This window comes from Lissotriton vulgaris, chromosome 7 (genome assembly GCF_964263255.1).
Source record: "Lissotriton vulgaris chromosome 7, aLisVul1.2, whole genome shotgun sequence".
Classification (NCBI taxonomy): Eukaryota; Metazoa; Chordata; class Amphibia; order Caudata; family Salamandridae; genus Lissotriton; species Lissotriton vulgaris.
Genome location: NC_141695.1, coordinates 483,622,877 through 483,641,417, shown reverse-complemented (window position 1 = coordinate 483,641,417; position 18,541 = coordinate 483,622,877). Strand labels below are relative to the sequence as shown.

General features: G+C 43.4%; 1 protein-coding gene across 1 annotated transcript in view; it reads left to right on the top strand.

Moving 5' to 3' along the window:
- The first annotated feature begins 7,699 nt into the window (after positions 1-7,699).
- Positions 7,700-18,541, top strand: part of LOC147701920 (germ cell-specific gene 1-like protein) — a 111,354-nt gene continuing 100,512 nt past the window's right edge. The window contains exon 1 of the mRNA XM_086928725.1: positions 7,700-8,000. Coding sequence (XP_086784851.1) covers positions 7,700-8,000 — 301 coding nt within the window. The remainder of the gene's footprint in view (positions 8,001-18,541) is intronic.

Here is an 18,541-nt window from a genome sequence, read left to right as displayed (position 1 = left end):
GGAACAGTCCAGACCAAATTGCCAGGGCAGGTCCTCCCTGGACCGGACACAAGAATCCTGGGACCAGTTTCAGGGTATGTGACCCTTCTTCAGCCAGGCTAGTTTGAATCAAGTGGCACAGTGAGCAAGGGAACCACGTCTAGCTATACTCATCCCACTTAGGGTGAAAATTGTTACAGCAAATAAATGATGGACGGAATGCTGACAATGCAAACATTCTCCCAGGTCAAAAGATCTGGGTTAAATCCATTGTTCTTTTGCCCACTATGCCACCCCAGTTTGGACCAAGCCATGTGCAAATCAGTCTTGACCCTGTGCCCCATGGGAACTGTCCAGACAGAACTGGCAGGCCAGGTCCTCCCTGGACCGGAAACAAGCATCCTGGGACTGGTTTCAGGGTATGTCACCCTTCTTCAGCCAGGCTAGCTTGAATCCAGTGGCACAGTGAGCAAGGGACCCATGTCTGGGCATACCCATTCTACTTAGGGTGAAAAGTGTTACAGCAAAGAAATGATGGACGGAATGCTGTCTTCCGGGTTATGGAGGCAGAGTCAGCACATGCGACACCCGAGGACTGGAGCTAAAGTTTAGCCCCCTCGAACCTCCTTAAAACCCGAAGGAATTGTGGGAATTCCACACCGAAGGTACATTGTGACCTAATTGACAAGAAGCAGGTTGAAATTTCTCTTTTTCTCACACTGTTTACGATAAGACTAATAATTGTTGTAAACCCCCCCTTTTTCACTAATCACAGTTGGTCCTGAAGAAAGCCCGTAAGTCCTAAACTGGCAGATTGGGCTGAAACATGTCGGCCATTTTAAGTTTTTGACTATTTGTGCGTTAGAATTCCTAATATATATTCACAGAACGCACGTTTACCAATACTCCCTCAAGGGCTACCCGATTCCAGACCCAATAAAGTAAATACTCTGGCTGTCCGGGTATTTTAATTGAGCACTACCCACATCACTAGATCACTACTGTTTCCAGGCTTGTGTACCACACAGGGGCTCTGTGGAAGGTATCCTTGTTCTACTTTTGAAATTTCTGTTTATTCAGTAAACTTGAAGGACCCCTGTCCGGCTGGACAAGTCTTTCCAAAATATAGATTTGATTTCGTCTATATTCATTGGCTGTTAATTGCTTTATGCACGGGACCACTGTTGTTTCAGAAAATTGCTCCCCGAGGTCCCTGGCTGACTGTATTGGGCCCCTTGTTGTTATAAAAGACCTTGAACCTAGTGGCACAGTGAGCAAGGGACCCACGTCTGGGCATACCCATCCTACTTAGGGCGAAAAGTGTTACTGCAAACAAATGATGGACAGAATGCTTGTTGTATGGCGTTTTAGGATACAAGTGAATTTTCCCGATTCATGCCCTTATATATGTACAAAAACAACCTTCAAGCGACCGCGGTCACTTGACCCTGCCTGTGCAGCTACTGGCAAACTTTCGTTTTAATCAACTCTTCTATGTCAGTTCAGTTAACACTTTTAATATGTTAAACATACATTTAAATAAACACATGTGACAATTCTTTCACAACCTGTTCATGGACCTTCTCTTTTTGTCCATTACCATAAACATGTTGACTAGACATACAAACAACTATCAATATAAACAATGATCAATACAAAGGTCTTAAACAATATTGTTGTTGTTGCGAGTAAGCATGGGCGGAAAATCCGTTCCGCTCGCGGATTTTGCGGATTTTCTGTAAATTCGCGATCTGCGAACGCTCGCGAATTTACCGAAAATCCGCAAATTCGCAGGCAGCAGATTTTTTTTTCTTGGTGATACAATTTTGCGGCGTGCGGCGTAAGTTTGCAATTGCGAACATGTAGGTGCGGCGGGCAGCAACAATCTCGCACTCGCGAAATTGCAAAATTTGCAATTCTGCACAAGAAATCCACTAGCAAGCAGCATAGGCCTTCTGAAAATGATGATTTTTATCAGAATAACTCCTCAGGTTGACATTTGCCTGCACTTTTTGGGATTTGAGGCCTTTTGACTTTCTTTGGATAACTTTTGGATTAGAAATCAACTTTCACAAGTAAGCTTGTTTGGGGCATTACAGTTGCTGTAATGCTGTTCTGCAGAAAAACGAGTTTTGCAAAAGTGAAAGCATTCAGCAGGTGCAAAAGTTCAAACTCATCATTAGTAACCAATCCCTGTAGTGCTTCCTGACTGGGGCCCCTCCAGAGTTCAATTGCTAGTTGCAACAATTGTATGACCCTGCTCTGACCCTGACAGCAGGCTCATAGAATAGCTACAAGTAGGCCACAAAGGTCCTGGAAAAAAAATTGCACTGCAACAGAAAGCAAATTACAGATAAGGAAGCAGGTGCCAGACTGGAATTTTAAAACAGTGACACATTAATAAATCAACCCCAAATTAATTCATGTCAGTTGAAGCAGGGCAGGTGTGCTTGCTTTTCCTCCCCATAATCTACAGTGATGATGAACCAGAGGGTGGTATTGATGTACCAGAGGGTGGCATGGGTGAAACAGAGGGTGGCAGTGGTGAAACAGAGGGTGCTGGGAACCTGTGACGATGAACCAGACGTAGAAACAACATAATCGCGACCGTTGCGAGCCGACATGTAAGTTCGCAATTGCGAACTGGTACAAAACCCTCGCGAACTGGCAGAAATCCTTGCTAACACAAAAAAAAATCCGCAAATTCGTGAGAATTCGCGGATTTTGCGGATTGCGAGTTCGCAAATCTGCCAATTCACGAACGCCAGATTCGCAAAAGTCGCCCATGCTTAGTTGCGAGGCCCTATGCATTTCGGGAAGAACTCCATTCTTCAGGGGAACTGTAAAAGTGTTAACAGAACTGATATAGAAGAGTTGATTAATTTGTGCAAACTGAAATTTGCCAGTAGCTGTGCGGGTAGGTTCAAGTGACTGTGGTCAATTGAAGATTGTTTCTATAGTTTAAAACGGAGGGTAGCGTCCTCCTTCCCTCCCAGCACTCCCAGAATAACACTGGATAATTTAGTTTAAAGATTTGTGAGTCAAGTTTACGTTAAGGTGTGCACTACACAAACCATTATTTCATCTTATATAGGTACAATTCACATTGCCCTAATATAGGCATAGAAATCATTTCCGTATTTAGACATTGCCCATGCAGGCCAAATACAGGCATGGCTACTTCCACCCGTACCAAAATGTCAAAACGATTTCTTGGAAAATGTGCTTAAGCAGTCAGGGACCTCCACTTGCTTGAATATTGATTTGTCCAAAAACTCATTGAGTTTATAAAGAACTACTATTCCTTTGGGGTTCTTTACTGACGTTATTATGCCCGACTATACGCCAAACTAGGCACCTTCAAGGTATAAATATGCCTTTGCTTGTTCTAGCAAGACACGGTGGTTCGGAGCAGTTCGACTATCTACTTACCGACGCAGCTCGCTACAGCAAGTACCAAAGGAAGCCGACCCTCCAGCTGATGCACTGATTGAGAAGCTGTCCTTTCTCTCGTTGAGAATCTAGCTCCAATGTTTCCAAGCTCCCCATACGGGGTGTTGGGAAATCGAGTCCCGGGACAGAGATACCAGACCTCCTTCATTCTAAACTAAGGTATGGAGCTGATTAGACCCTAAGAGAAATCTTGGATAGATTCTTGGCAAAAAAAAAACCTATGCTAGACAATACTTACTCCCTCCCATGTACTAGACTTAGGTTAGGTACTATGGCCCCCTGCGGTGGGATTCCTGGCTTTCACCTTGGGGGTGCCCAGTACGGGTTATCTCACAGGGAAAAACCAGGACGAGTTCCCAAAGCAAGCGCTTAGAGACCATTGGTGATAATGCGCTATATAAATATAAATTACATTTACATTTACATTGGGGTAGGGGTATTCCAGATAGCACTAGTTGAGTATTTTTAGTCTATGTACTTTTATATGGCTTAGAAACCATACAATGCTTTTACAGTATTATTTTATGATTCTATTCTCTCTGTTCGCGTTATACTTTGCAGCCTGCATTACGATTGTAGCAGTTCACTTTACTTACATGAGAAAGAAGACTGTTCAATAAAAACTTTTTATTGAAAATGCCAGTCTCTCTAATTCTCTGCACCTCTGTTGAAACGAAGCATGCACGATTGACTGAGTGAAATTCTTATCCATTGTTTCTGCGACTCTAGAGATATATTTCTTATTCTCGGGAAACAAAGTTGTCATGTTTATGCGGTTGTCAGAAACGAATCCCTTCTTGTGAATTCGAGAAAGTTTTAAGTGACCTCTGAGCTAGCTGGCACTCACAATTAAGTTTTGTATATATGATAGAGACCTAGTTGACATAAGTCCTACGTCAAATCTATAGGATATATTATTCCAATGCGCAGAGCCTATTGGGAATATAGATACTACACGCTGGCAATGCAAACATTCTCCCCCAGTCAAAAGATCTGGGTTAAATCCATCGTTCCTTTGCCCACTACGCCACACCAGTTTGCTCTCCATGCCACAGGAATCAAGCTATCCTGGCTGAAGAGGGGTGGAATCCTAAAACCGTTCCTAGGATGCTTGTTTCCATTCCAGGGAGGACCTGGTCTAGCAGTTCGGGCTGGACTGTTCCCATTGGGCACAGGGTCAAGACTGATTTGCATATGGCTAGGTCCAAACTGGAATGGCATGGTGAGCAAAAAAACAAAGGATTTATGCCCAGATCTCTGTACTGGGGTGAATGTATGACATTGTTCTGCATTCTGTCCATCAATTGTTCTTTTTGCATTTGTCACCCCGAGTGGGACGAGTATGCCCAGACGTGGGCCCAGGGCTCTCCATGCCACTGGAATCAAGCTATCCAGGCTGAAGAGGGGTGAAACCCCGAAACTGGTCCTAGGATGCTTGTTTCCAGTCCAGGGAGGACCTGGCCTTGCAGTTCGGGCTGGACAGTTCCCATTGGGTGCAGGGTCAAGACTGATTTGCATATGGCTGGGTCCAAACTGAAATGGCATTGTGAGCAAAAAAACAATGGATTTAGGCCCAGATCTATGTACTGTGGTGAATGTATGACATTGTTCTCCATTCTGTCCATTAATTGTTCTTTTTGAATTCTGCACATAGATAGACCATCACAACCCACTCCATCAGTATTTCTCTACAGCTCCTTTGTCGTTAGATCCTGTCTGAGCTTTCCTCGCACATGCTTTCCTATCAGGACATTGCAAGTTGCCCAGTGTCATGAGGTGTCAGTTCATTCTGGGATTTCTTGCCATAAACCCATCTGTCCTAAACTTTTTGGTTGTAAAGAATTACTATCACCATCTGACAGTGGGTGGCTGTGTCACTGTCAAGAACGGTAATCATGAAGTGGAGGGTCATTTTACCAGAAGAAACTACATTGACACAGACCTATTTCCTAAAATCAAGACCTAAGCCAGATGCCCTTCCGAAGCTCTGCTGGGTTTATCAGCTGCTGCTGCTTCCCGTGCTTGTCTGGAATCCCCCTGCTACCCTCAATTTGCTACTTGATTTGAACTTCCTATCTGTAAATCACTCATATTGTTCAACTGCCTGACCTTATTTTAGCAACTGTACTTAGTTGGACCTGTCTTTTGTTTAACCTACCCTGTAAAGTGCTCTGATACTCTTGGGTCCAGCCAGCGCTATCTAACACCTTTTAATAAATAAATAAATAAATAAATAGAAAGATGATTACATAGAGTACCAAGACATTCTCCAGTGATTCAGGAAGTCCTCTAGAAGAACCGACTGTCTTTAAGTGCATTTGACATGAGTGGGGACTCCACCTGACATCCACACTTTCCCCATGGCAACATTCTGCTTCACTCTATGTTTTATCTATATTTTAAAAAGCATAAACACTCTTTTTACATCCAATTCTACCTGCACTCCCTCGTAAGCTCGGTTTTCTCAATAGCACCGTGTGCTCTACCGACCCTTTTGCACCCTGCACTTTCCTCTCAGTGCTAATTGATTTGATCTTTATACGGGAAAATGTGACTTATAACCTTCAGTAACATACAACACAACTACAACTTGAGAAGTACCAAAGGAATCTTCCTCAACACAGAGAACAGGTACAAAGCATTCAACACTGGTTTATGCTTATCACACACATAGAATATGTGAGTGCATAGCAGTGGTATAAGATTATGTGTGTGTAGGAAACCAACATTGGCTATTGCTTCCCATGTAATTATTTTGTATATTTTGATCTACAAACCCCTTTTCCATGTGTACCTCGATATACTCTTTCCAATGTAATGTAAAATAAGTACTTTCCACATAGATTGGCACAAATTTACCTCGTTACATATTATCAACGTTGAACATGTAACACTAAAAAGCCCACAGAACAAAGGTCACATATTTTCGTGCCATCATGTTTACTTTTTAGTGAATGTATGGGCAAAACGGGATCGTGTCCCATTGGTTGCATTAAACAGTAAATATATTCAGCACCATATGTCGTGCTTCTAATATAATAAGGCTATTGTGCATTATTTCGCCTATATTGCCTTCTGCGTTAAATCGCTTTCTCCATTAACATCTCAATTATTGGCTTTTTCTCCCTTAAAGCCCCCTCTTGATTTACATGAGCATATGTATGTCTCTATGTTCAAATTAAAAGCTAGACCTGTTGCCTGTTGACTTTGTCAATGTTCATTATTATTAGACTAAAAAACAAGAAATATTTCCCTAGTCCGCGCTTATTTTAATTACAATTGTTTTCCCAGAGCTACAAACTCCTATACTCCTTATCCCTGGTCTTAAAAGAGCTGTACGAGTATAACATGTGCTAACGCAGTTGCACTTGTAAGGCCCAAAACTCATTAAAGTTGCAGTATATTTTCCATAAATCTTCCTAATAGTCGACATGATGAGAGCCGTTCCCCAGATACAGCGATCGAACCCTCGTGCATGCTAAATATCCTTTCACCTCGAACAAACCAGCAGTCTGCCCAGCACTGACAATAATCCAACTACCCAATTCCTAGTGGAATGCTCTTGCTTCCGGGAAAGACTAACCCTCGCATCCCAATCACGGCTCAGCCGACATGAACAGTCTACTGGCTGATTGGATGCTAAATCCCCAACGTGCAGGGGACGCAGAGCGGCGCGAGACATCGTACAAGTGCCTTGATTGAAATACTTCCCTGCCCTTCCGCCAGCTGATCAGGGATTATCTCTCACGACAGGAGGCACAATTTATAGAGACCCAGTTAAACTGCGACCGGAGCTTTATTTTAATAAAGAGAGGTATGGAGGGACCCTTTCAGCACCAGTTGTGCCAGTCTCCAAATAGGCTTCGGGGGTTAATAGTTCAATCGGCTGAGCTTCTGGGGTTAATGGATCAGTGACATGTAGTCACCTCCCTCCGTTCCGTCGAAAAACTATTGTTATAGAAGATGTTTTTTTTACCGAAAATGTACTATTGTATTTTTCCCTTTTACATTTTTTTTGTAAGTATTGTTACCCCTTCTACCTCTATGAGTGCCTAAACAAAATGATTCGGTACCCATGCTTTCCTTAGTATATATGCAGCTGTGTAAATTTTGACTTGCTAAGAATTTCATTGGCTGAAAGCAAATTAGGCAGCCCGCTTCCCGCCAAGTGGCTGCTTATGACAGCAGCGCGAAGGCACTTGGAGCAGGTGCTTCGACGGGATCTCAGTCTCCTCGTCTCCTCGCTGCGCGAGGGCTTGGCGGGGTGATGGGCATGGACAGGAGGCACAGAGCATCGGTCGCTCTCACTCTCAATGTCCTCTCACTCGTGTTCTCCATCACCGCCTTCGGCAGCAGTTACTGGTGCCAAGGGACCAGGAAGGTCCCCAAACCCTTCTGCACCAGCGAGGTGAAGGAGCGCGTGACGTACTGCATCCGAGTCAACGGCTCCGACTCCAACGACACCAGCGTGGTCCAGTACAGCTGGGAAGCCGGTGACGACAAATTCATCCAACGACACTTCCACGCTGGGATCTGGTACTCCTGCGAGGAGGTCTTTGGGAGCAGCGGTGAGTAAAAAAATCTGCTAGCCTCAGAGTTAAAAGATGTGGGATATCGGACTTGTTTAGGCTCGTACTTAAGGCGATAATTATGCTGATGTCATCGGTTGATGGTATGTCACACCGTGTGCTTTGAATCACCTTTGCCTATCATTGAAGCATGGGCGCCGTGTTTTGATTAGTGGCAAGTCTGTGCCGGCTGATGGATGTGTCTCCAGCTGCAAGGCGCGCGCCTCTCGCATTTCTTCTAGGTTGTGAGTGGGTGGCAAATTAATAATGAAACTACTTTACAGTTCAAATTGAATAATGTTCGAAATCAACAAGACGTTAATGAGCCGGCGGTGATTGTGACTCACAAATGTTTTAATGTTTCAATGTTATGCGTATACGTCTGTTGTTTGGAGCATTAACAAGACTGGCCAAGAGTAGACTCCTCTGTAACCTGGTCACCCTTGCTTAGATACAGTAAAGGATAATGTCGAGTTACCACTATTGTAGTTACTTATATAATATTACATCATTACATCAAAGTTGTGTTATTAATATTCAGAGGCTCGTCCCCTACCATGATATATTATTTGTTCATCTGCAATCAAGAAATGATTCATTGGTAGGTTTCTTTATTCTAATGGTCTAATTTAGAGATTGACGAATGGAATGCTGCATACTACATATTACATATCCGTCCGAAATATAAGTGCCCTAGTATGTAATGCAGGATACAGGATATCCATAACATTCGTGATGGACTATCCCGTCAGTCAACCTCGAGATCAGGCCATAAGTATCAATGCTATCCATCAGAGCCAATGGAGATGGCCCTCTTATCTAATGGAGTGGTTGGTGAGAGGAGAAAAAGTGACTTTAATTGTAACCGCAGCACACCTTCTGCAAGGCAACTGTTCAAGGTTTGTAAGAAAAACAGCAACAGGAAAAAAGTGAAATGCTTTACCTTCTACACCGATACTTTGTGCCAGTGCATATAAGAAACGTTTGCATGTGGGCCTGGTATCTAAAGAACGATGTAATGTACAGCAATAATTGGCTTAGAGGATTTCCTAAAGCGTGTTAGAAGCATTCGATTGCTCGGGAAGAATTATGTGACCATGTGCAGAAGGGTTTCTGTATAGGGAGGTCCCTGCTTGTCATAATATTTATTTTTCAGTCACTGACATTTGAATATTTCGTCCGGAACATGTAGCCTCTTTGAACTTTTCCAGTAAGACAAAAAGCTGGACTGGCCAAACTCACTTTTAATGTTGAATAAGAGCCACTGGGGAAGCATTACATTGAATCGAACAACACTTGCATTTAACATCAATAAATGCTTCTACAGAAAAATGTACCAGGCATTTTCACGCCTTGAGTGTGAAAGAAAGTAGAGGGTTTAGGAACAGTGGAGCTGATGTACAATGGTTTTTTGGGATAAAATCACAAAAACACAGGGTTTGCACCTGAAAAATCCCTGTTAAAATATACAAATCCTCTTTTCCAATTCATGAAAGTCGCTCCGACTCTCAAAGGAGGTTTTGCGACCATTTCCAAATTGCAAATAGGATGCACATGAAAGGCGCTTCTTCCCTCTATTTGTCAGTCCCAAGGGGTGGTGCAGTAGTGCAGCAAGGATGCAATGAGCCAAGGTGCAAGCAAGGTGTGGCCCCTTAGACAGCTGTTGGAGGAGTGAAATACAAGAATGATCAGGGTTCCAGGGGCCAGCTCGGGGCTCTGGGCCCCAGCACCACAGTACCTGCTGCACCAATGATAACTACACCCTAGGTGGATGGTGTTGGGGTATTAATGGTTTGTGATGGAAACTGCAAATTACAAAATGGAAATTGCAGCCACAATCATTTGCTCCGGTATTGACACTCGAGTTGGGTAGCTAACTGAATTGTTAAGTGGAAGCCATCTTCGAGGGACAACTTCCTGTTTGGGAATGGATATTTGGGAGCCCCCATCTCTGTATTCGCTGCCAATCATAGAGGATGGCAAAATGTAAACTGCCAAATAAATATGCATGAGGTGGGATGTTTTACGGCCCTCTACAATTGCAGTGAGTGACTGATTGGTGCATTGCAAAATTAAAGGCAGTTCAAAAACCATTGGGTGTAAAATGTGCACTTCTTAGTTGGCAAACATCCCTTAGTACCACAAATGCACTGTTTTTGGACAAGGGCCATTACAATTACTCCACACTATCCCCCTACACCCGCACCACGTTCTACTGACAGGACCTTTATTATTTGCAGATGACTAGGTGGTAAAATTGCAAGAATCTGAAAAGGAAAATTGAGGAAGATAGCTCACCCATGGCAGAGATTATGGGAGCAGAATTCCTTTCTTAGTTCGTCAAAGTCGGTCAAACATCATCATTCCTTGGCTTCAGGAAAAAGTTCCGGGCCCTGCCCTTTAAACATCACCTCATCAGCCTGTAAATGCTTGATCATTGCATTTTTGCCCTGGGTTAGTGCTGCTTTTAGTTCACTCTGCACTATGTGTCTAAACCACACACACACACTGACTCTAATGACATCACACTGCCCCTATGCCTGTCCTAGTATCCTGGCATCTTCACCGATCTGACCATGACGTTGTAACCCACAGGGTCTTATAACTCTGTAGTTATGCGCCCTCCTTATACATCCAAATACGTGGATGACTGTGCACAGCAACATCCATTTGCCTTAAGTCTCATTACACTAAAGCAGCTTATAATATTGGATTATTTGATCAGAAACTCAGCAGACCAGGCTGAACAGAGCTTGTGTCATTGGCCAGTTACGCACACAGAAATCAGTTCATCTTCCGGTGTCTTGCTTTCCTTATCAGACGAAATTCCGGAGACTTGGGAAACGGAAAACGCCCTAGTATTGGTCAATACGTCAATATAACTGGCAACAGTTCAGCCCAGGGGTGCCTAGACGTTTTCAGATGTACAAGTCTTTTCAGAAGTTCACTGACTCCAAGCCAAATAGCATACAGGGACAGCATGCTCACAAGGTGTGGCTGACTGACAGCAACATGCGTGCTTGTTTTATATTTGAGTACGTTCTATTATTTGAATAATGTGTTATCGTTTCAAGTTTTAAAGGTAGGCTGGATATTCGATCACACGTTCACCAATGACATCACCAGCATTGCCATTAGAAACCTCATACATCATTCTTCAGGAGTTGGCCACCGGTTGATAAAGGGGGCATTTTAGGAGTATTTGCACGTCCTGTGTTAAAGGTGACAGCCTGTTAAGGCTGTGATGAGGATGGGATTGAGACGAGCAGCACCGCTTGCATTTCCAATGGGTGAAACGAGAGTCTGTTAAAATTGGTATTTTGGCTAATAAACACTGCGACTTTAAAAATGCACCCACCAATCCAGCCATCCCTCTTTCAACATGCATAACGTGTAAAATGCGGTGAAGTTATTGCCTACGTTTCTAACTGCCCTTTACGGTCTTTAAAAAAAAATGTAAACAAATGTGATGCTCGGGTACCATTGTATACATTATACACATTGAAACAAAGTTAATGATGGGAAAGGTAGATTTTTGTTTTTAGTATTTAGTTTTAGCCAAGTGTTTGTTTGTTTTTGTTTTCAGTACAACAGTTCCGAATTTGAGTTAATTGTCCTAACAACAATCTATTGGCTTTTCACAAGGCGGGGGAGAGGTCAGGGCCCACACTATTTAAAACTAAGTAAATTATATGAAGCAATTGGCAGATTAAGAACGCACCCTGCACTGAAGAAGTAGTCTCCTTGCACTAGAGTGCCTTGATCCTTTACATTTAGAGGGTGGCTTGGAGACAAACAAGTGTAAGGTCACTTGATTGTAAGGTGTCCTGTATCGACTGAAATGACTTTGGTGGTTGGCTGTGGACAAACAATGCCTGGCCAGGATTTTGCATGATAGACATTAGTGTTTGAAGCCACGCCAGCACCTTAGGCAGCCTGCTTCTCCATCTCCAAAGTTGATAGCTCTGGCCTTTACACCACATTCTTTCCCACAAAAACCAAAACAATTTAAATATTATATACAACAAAGCCATAGTTATTCCTTATTAGTCCTGGCTTCTTTTAGGTGTAAAAAAACGTATATTGTATATCTGGATGTAATGTCAGAAGCAGCAAAATACCAGTTGGGCAAGACACAGATTTTTTGCTCAAGTGTTTTTAAGCCACTACCTGAATATGCCCCTTTGAGAGACCCCGCTATTTTTTTTCCTCCCACCTAAAGCCCTGTATGTGACCTATAAAGCTCACAAGAGTCCTGCAAGTAACTTATCGGGAATTCATCTGGTGATATATGCTGGAAAGGCCAGAGTCTTGAAGCAAGAAGTGACGTAGGGGTCCCATATAAAAAATTCAGTTTGCGATTACCAAATAGCTAATTTTTGTGATTTGCTGTTTGGTAATCGCAAACATAAATTTACAAATGTGCGTTTTGCACATTTTACAATTGCCAGTGGGTCACAAATAGACCTGCCTCATGAATATTAATGAGGTAGGTATCAATTTGTGACGCATTGAGAATCCCAAAAATCACAGGAATGGTGGTCTGCTCTGTTCAGTAATCCACCACCTCTCTGAGACTTTTTCAATAAAGCAATCTTTTTTTTTTTAAATGCAGCCCGTTTTTCTTAAAGGAAAATGGGATGTTTTGTAAAGAAAAATGGTTTGCCGATTTTTCTGTATCCGTGTTACCTCTGACCTTTTCCCTCTTCCGTTCCAACCATGAACTGCTGTCTATCTCTCGCCGGGCACTCATTATTTGTCTCTATATTTTATCCTTACTCGAAGTTTCTCCTTCTATCACTTATCGGTTCTACTTCCTCTCTGTCCTCTCCCCTGCATTCTTTCATTCCCTGTCTTTCCTTTCTTCACCCCATTTCTGCACTCTCTCTTCATCTTTGATTTGCTATCCTCCATTCCTTCTACTAAGCTCGATTTTACCCACTCCCCTCTTGTTGTTTTTCTTCTCTCTACCTGCTCCCCCTCTCCTCTCTCACCTTCATCACTGCTCTGTATTCTCTCCCCAGCCTGCACGTGTCTGCGCTGTTTCGAATTCTGCCCTTTGTCACTGTCATTCCTAACCAAGAGGACGCTCATATACATTTTACTTCTTCCACTGCAAAGACAAAGCTTGAACCAAATGATTTTTTGCACACATTGATCAGTGCGGCGGTCTAGTACAGGTTAGTTGATGCAAATGTTGTTCCAACTTTATGTAATCTAGCCTATAGGAGAAGTCTATAACCTAATAACACACCTTGAAATGTAAAAAAAGTTCTTGCCACACATTATCCTTTCACGCTGGGAGCACTCACAGAAGGTGCTTTGTTTACACTATGCAAATCATAGACCTCTGAAGAGCTCATGAATTCGTCAAAGCTGAAATCACTCTTTGGGCCCACAAGACCAGGGACCACCGTGGGCACAACAACTTCCCCTCGTGCTAACCCCTTCCTTCTTGTGCAGAACAAACACTTAGGTGAGATGGACAATTTCATGTGTCTGTATATTATACAATGACTTTCCCGGTACCCCCGAAAATGTACATACTTGCATACAGATATTGTGCACATCAAATGGTTTGACAACTACAGTTCAGAGCCCTATAACAGTGTTCAGGGATATTTCCGAAAAATATTAAGGCATGCAATTTGACTTTTAAGGGAACCTGTCAACATAACAGTACTAATGATAAAAGTATGCCATCTTGAAAAGAAGACATAACGGCGTGCCTTAGAGTGGTGGAGACTCCTGCTCACCTCGGTACAGTCAAGAAGAAACAAGGAACGACCAGGGTAAGCATAATACATGCAACAAGAAGTCCCAAGGGACTCATTTCACACCCATACTATTTTGATAGGTCTATGGTACTAGAAAACATCATTATAAAATGTAATCATAAATGCACCAGTTCTTTGTGGAAGGCGAACGTCAAGTAACCAAAGCATTCCCGTTTCTTGACTTGGAACTGAGTGGAGACAGAGAGAAGACGCCAGTAAATGTTGATTCTCTGTAAAGAATAAAAAACCTTATTACAATAAAATACCATTCCTCACCAGCCACGGCCCGTGGAGGGAGTTTCGGTGGGGCGAAGAGGCGGGGTGGGGGAGGGGTTGCTAAAAACTGGAGTATGGATAATTGAAGGTAAGTAAACAATTTAATTAATAAAACGAATTTCGTAGTGTGCCCTGCATCGCAAAATGCCCCGCCTCTTCACCCCACCGAAACTCACTCCACGGGCCGTGGCTGATCCTCACGTAAAAAATGCTTCTTAACACTTGCTTTATAGCGAATGCACTAAAATAAATCTTTATTAAATAGTTATAATAAAAGACATTTCCAAAAATACCATTATAACATTTTAAAGTCAGAAGCCCCAAAAAACAGGGTGGTAGGGAGGGATAATACTAGCCTCCTTATCTTTAACAAAATCACGATTCTCCATGCAGTAAACCTATGAGAATTTACATTTTATGGCAAGACAGGAGGCTACCATTATGTATGTTCAAAGACGTTCAATAATTTATTTGCAACATTCTCTATAGGTTTGAAATAAAACTACCTAAAAAACTCTGCATTAGACTAATCAGCACCTTTAGGATTTCTTTCAGACTTCCACAACTAACGTAGGCCTTACTAGCCGTAGCACATCTGACAGAATGCGCTGTAAAAAGATCTACATTTACACCTCTTTCTTTCATAACTGACTTTACCCATTTAGCTATAGTAGAGTAGAAACGCTCTTACATTCTTTGAAACCCCATAAAGCGGCTTCACAATCTAGTCCTGCCCTACTTCAAACCATAGAAGAGTATGCCTGAGTTTCAAATGATGAATGAAATAAAGAAAAGTCAGAAATTCTTGCCCTAAATAACCTTTGCTCCAGCACCCTGTTCGCGAGCACTGGCCTATACTGGAAACCAGAGTTTATTAAATACGTGGGCCTGGTAATCTACTTGGACGCATTAGATTCCCTACACCACAATGAGACCCTAACACTAAAGAATATCTCCTAGAGTGTTGGAATCCAACATTTCTTACATGACGGGGCTGTATAAAGACCGTCAAAATGATGATCAACCCTATAATCAACATCGCGAATATGTTTCTGTTAGCCCTATCAAATGATTTCCACCAAAAAGTCGATAGATTATTAAACAAATTTATCTGGCAGAACAAATGCCCCAGTATCTCTGTTAGACTTGACATCTTTTGGCGTGTTTCCCCTGTCTTTTTGCTTTCTGACCTCCTGGTTTTGACTCTGTTTTTGCTGGTTTAGTCTCTCAGCACATTTTCTCACTGCTGTTCAGTGTTGATGTGCAAGTGCTCCTGTTGTAAATTGCGTTATTGATTGGGGTTTCCATGATTGGCATATTTGATTTCCTGGTAACTAAAGTCCACTGAGAGTGCAAGGGCCTGTAAATCAAATGCTACTAGTGGGCTTACAGTGCTGATTGTGCCACCCACAGAAGTAGTCCTGTAAAGGTAACTCAGGCCTGCCACTGCAGAGTCTGCACGCAGTTTGTGACTTCCATGCTGACCTGGCAAGACTTGCCAGGCCCTAACCTTCCCTTTTCCTACATGTTAGTGAATTCCAAGGTAGGCCCAAGGTACCCCCGCGGGCAGGGTGCAGTGTATGTGTAGGGTAGGACATGCCCTGATATGTGTGGCATGTCCTGATTGTGAAATACTGCCAATTTCATTTTTCACTATTGCAAGGCTACCTGTTCTCATAGGATAGAATGGGGAGTTTTACTTATAACATCTTATAAACATAACTACCTCTGGGAGCCTGGTAGCAAAATAAAGTTTAGTATGACTGAACTCAGAATGTTAAAATGCATCTTTTAGTGAAAGTAGTTTTTACATTCTGCGTTTGAAAATACCACTTTTAAAAAGTAGGTATTATCTTGCTTAGCCATCCATTGTGCCTCTACTAGGATGTGTATTGACCGTCTGGCTTGGGGTTGAGAGTGGCTGGGGGATGTGCAGTGGCTCCAGAGAGTCTGAGGAGTCAGTGCTGGGCTGAATAGACCATGGCTGCATTTAGAGTAGGGGGAGAAGATTTCCTTTCACCTGAATGGGCCTGGGCTGCCTTCCACAATGCTGTCCCCACCTCCTTTCAGGAAGCTCTGCCTGAGAGGACATAACTGGTTTTGACTAAGCACAGACACTCTCTGCTTGAGAGAACAAAGGATTGTGTAATATAAATACTTGGGCCCAGACTCCAGAACTTTAGAACTCTTTTGGACCCAAGAAAACTGCTGAGAAGAAAAGCCGGAGAAGCTGTGAGGAGGAACTACCACTTTGCTGAGTGCTTTACTGTATTGGCCTTCAGTGGCTGCTTCTCTCTTGGCCAGTGAAAGGACTGGACCAAAATGTCTGCAAGTTCTTTATTGAGTTCCATCAAGTGCCTGAGGTAGAGCTTTCCTCCAGTTCAAGAAGTCTTAGGAACAGCAAAGACTTCAAGTTCTTCGTGCCTCAGCACTTCTGCAACAGAAGATAAAGCAACCTAACGCCATCTATGACACCGCTGCCGACTCTGTGTCCTGAAGACACCACAGAGGGCACCGCCAAACCGAAACGATTGTCTCACAGACGCCGCCGCCTGATACCGCCACTGAGCCGCTGCTTGTACCACAACCTGTGGGTACTGCGCTTCGCACCGCTTTAGGACACCGCCTTGCACCGTGGTTTGAGGCACAGCTCGTAAGTTATATGACGCACCGTTCTCATGCCGCACAGCAGCCTTGGCCTACATACGCTGGCACTATCGACTGCAGTTCATCAGCCGAGGACAGTGCTTCAGCAACGATGATGTCGCTGCTTGCACCGTGGTGTGCCAGCACTGCGATGAGCACAGCATCAGTTTGCACCGCTGCCTTGGACTCACCGGTGCCGCTGGATGACGTTCACCGAGCCGCTGCCTGCACCACGACCTGAGGGCAGTGCACGCCACACCGCTGCACTTCCCATGGCAGCATCCAATGCCTGCCGAAGCCAGCGCTCCTGGCTTCAACTGTGAGGAGTTCGATCTGCAACGCATGTGACTCCAAGAGCCCGACGACTCCTGCACTGACTTCCATAACCGACACCTGCCGACTGCGGCTAATTATAGCTCAACTAGAAGTCGCTGATGCCCTCCATTTCTAACCGTACTGTTTTGCGGGTCTCCCCAACACCGTAGCTGGCCCGCGGCGCTGCTATCAGCCAGAACTGTTTGGATTTGTTAGTCACAACACCCTGGTAGCCGTGACGGAGCTACTGACTTCAAGGAACTGTATGTTTCAAGTATTCTTGCAAAGTATACATTTTTAAGCACTGTATTGTGGAGTTGTAAGTGTATAAAATATTGGATTTTCTAAAACAGGTGTGGTGTCCGTTTGTAGTGTTTCACTGTATTACAGTTGGTTATGTGCAAATGCTTTGCGCACTGCCTCTGAGATAAGCCTGACTGCTCATGCCAAACTACCAAGGGGATGAGCAGGGGTTATCTTAGGAGTCTAACTCCCTTATTCTGACTAGGAAAAAGTGTCCTTACTTGGACAAAGGTGCAAACCCTTACCAACTAGAGACCCCAATTTCTACCAATCTCTATAAAAAAACTCTGCCTACCGGTTCCTCTTGGAGGTGTTAATCTGGCTGACTTCAGAAACTATCAAACTGCTTTCCTCACAGGTCAGGGCTCCATCTGGCTAACCTATTCATTACCTTATTGGTTATCGATTGAAAGGGAACTACTGGGTGAGCTCCACCCTATTTCCCTCCTAACCAGTGCCCCAAAAAACCCTGCCTCCGGAAAATACATTCTTAGCACCATCAAAAGAGCCTTTCTGAAAAATGACAAGTTCCTTGAGGTACCGATCACGAAATCTAACATGATTTTTCTCTGAAATAACTCTAAAATTACAATCTAAGGCATTCTGGTCTTTTGGCCACACTGGGCCTGTAATGGTATTAATTTCTTGAAAGATCTAGGGTCTCCACGATCTCCACTGTCTTTTAGAGAATTGCGATCTCACTTCGGCCTACGGGACTTAGATCTACATGACTTCCTCAAACTTAAATTCAATCTGCCCAAACTTAATCTCTCTCCGAGTGAGCCCTCTCTTCCCAAATCCATTCTGACCTTTAATAAGTCTGGTCATCCAGACTCCAAGTTCTATCACCTCATAAAACCAAAATCTAGTAACCTAATCTCGTGCACTCAGGAAAAATGGGATCTGACTGAGACTCTCACTCCGGAGACCTGGCATCTAATATGGAGGCTGGTATTCTCCCACAAAATCTTTCCCTCTGTCTCTACCAGGTTAAATTCTGGTTACACCATAGAACCTTCTAGACTCCTTCCCATCTCCACAAGCTCTCCCTCAGGAATAAATCATTTTCGCTGAAATTATAATAATTCGACAGGTGACCTCCCCCACCTTCTGTTCTACTGCAGTGTGGTAACTCAATTCAGGGACTTTGTATTCAATTTCATACACACACTATGTGGGGTCCAACTAGAAAAGAGCTTCCTATCGCTTGTCCAAGGATTCCTT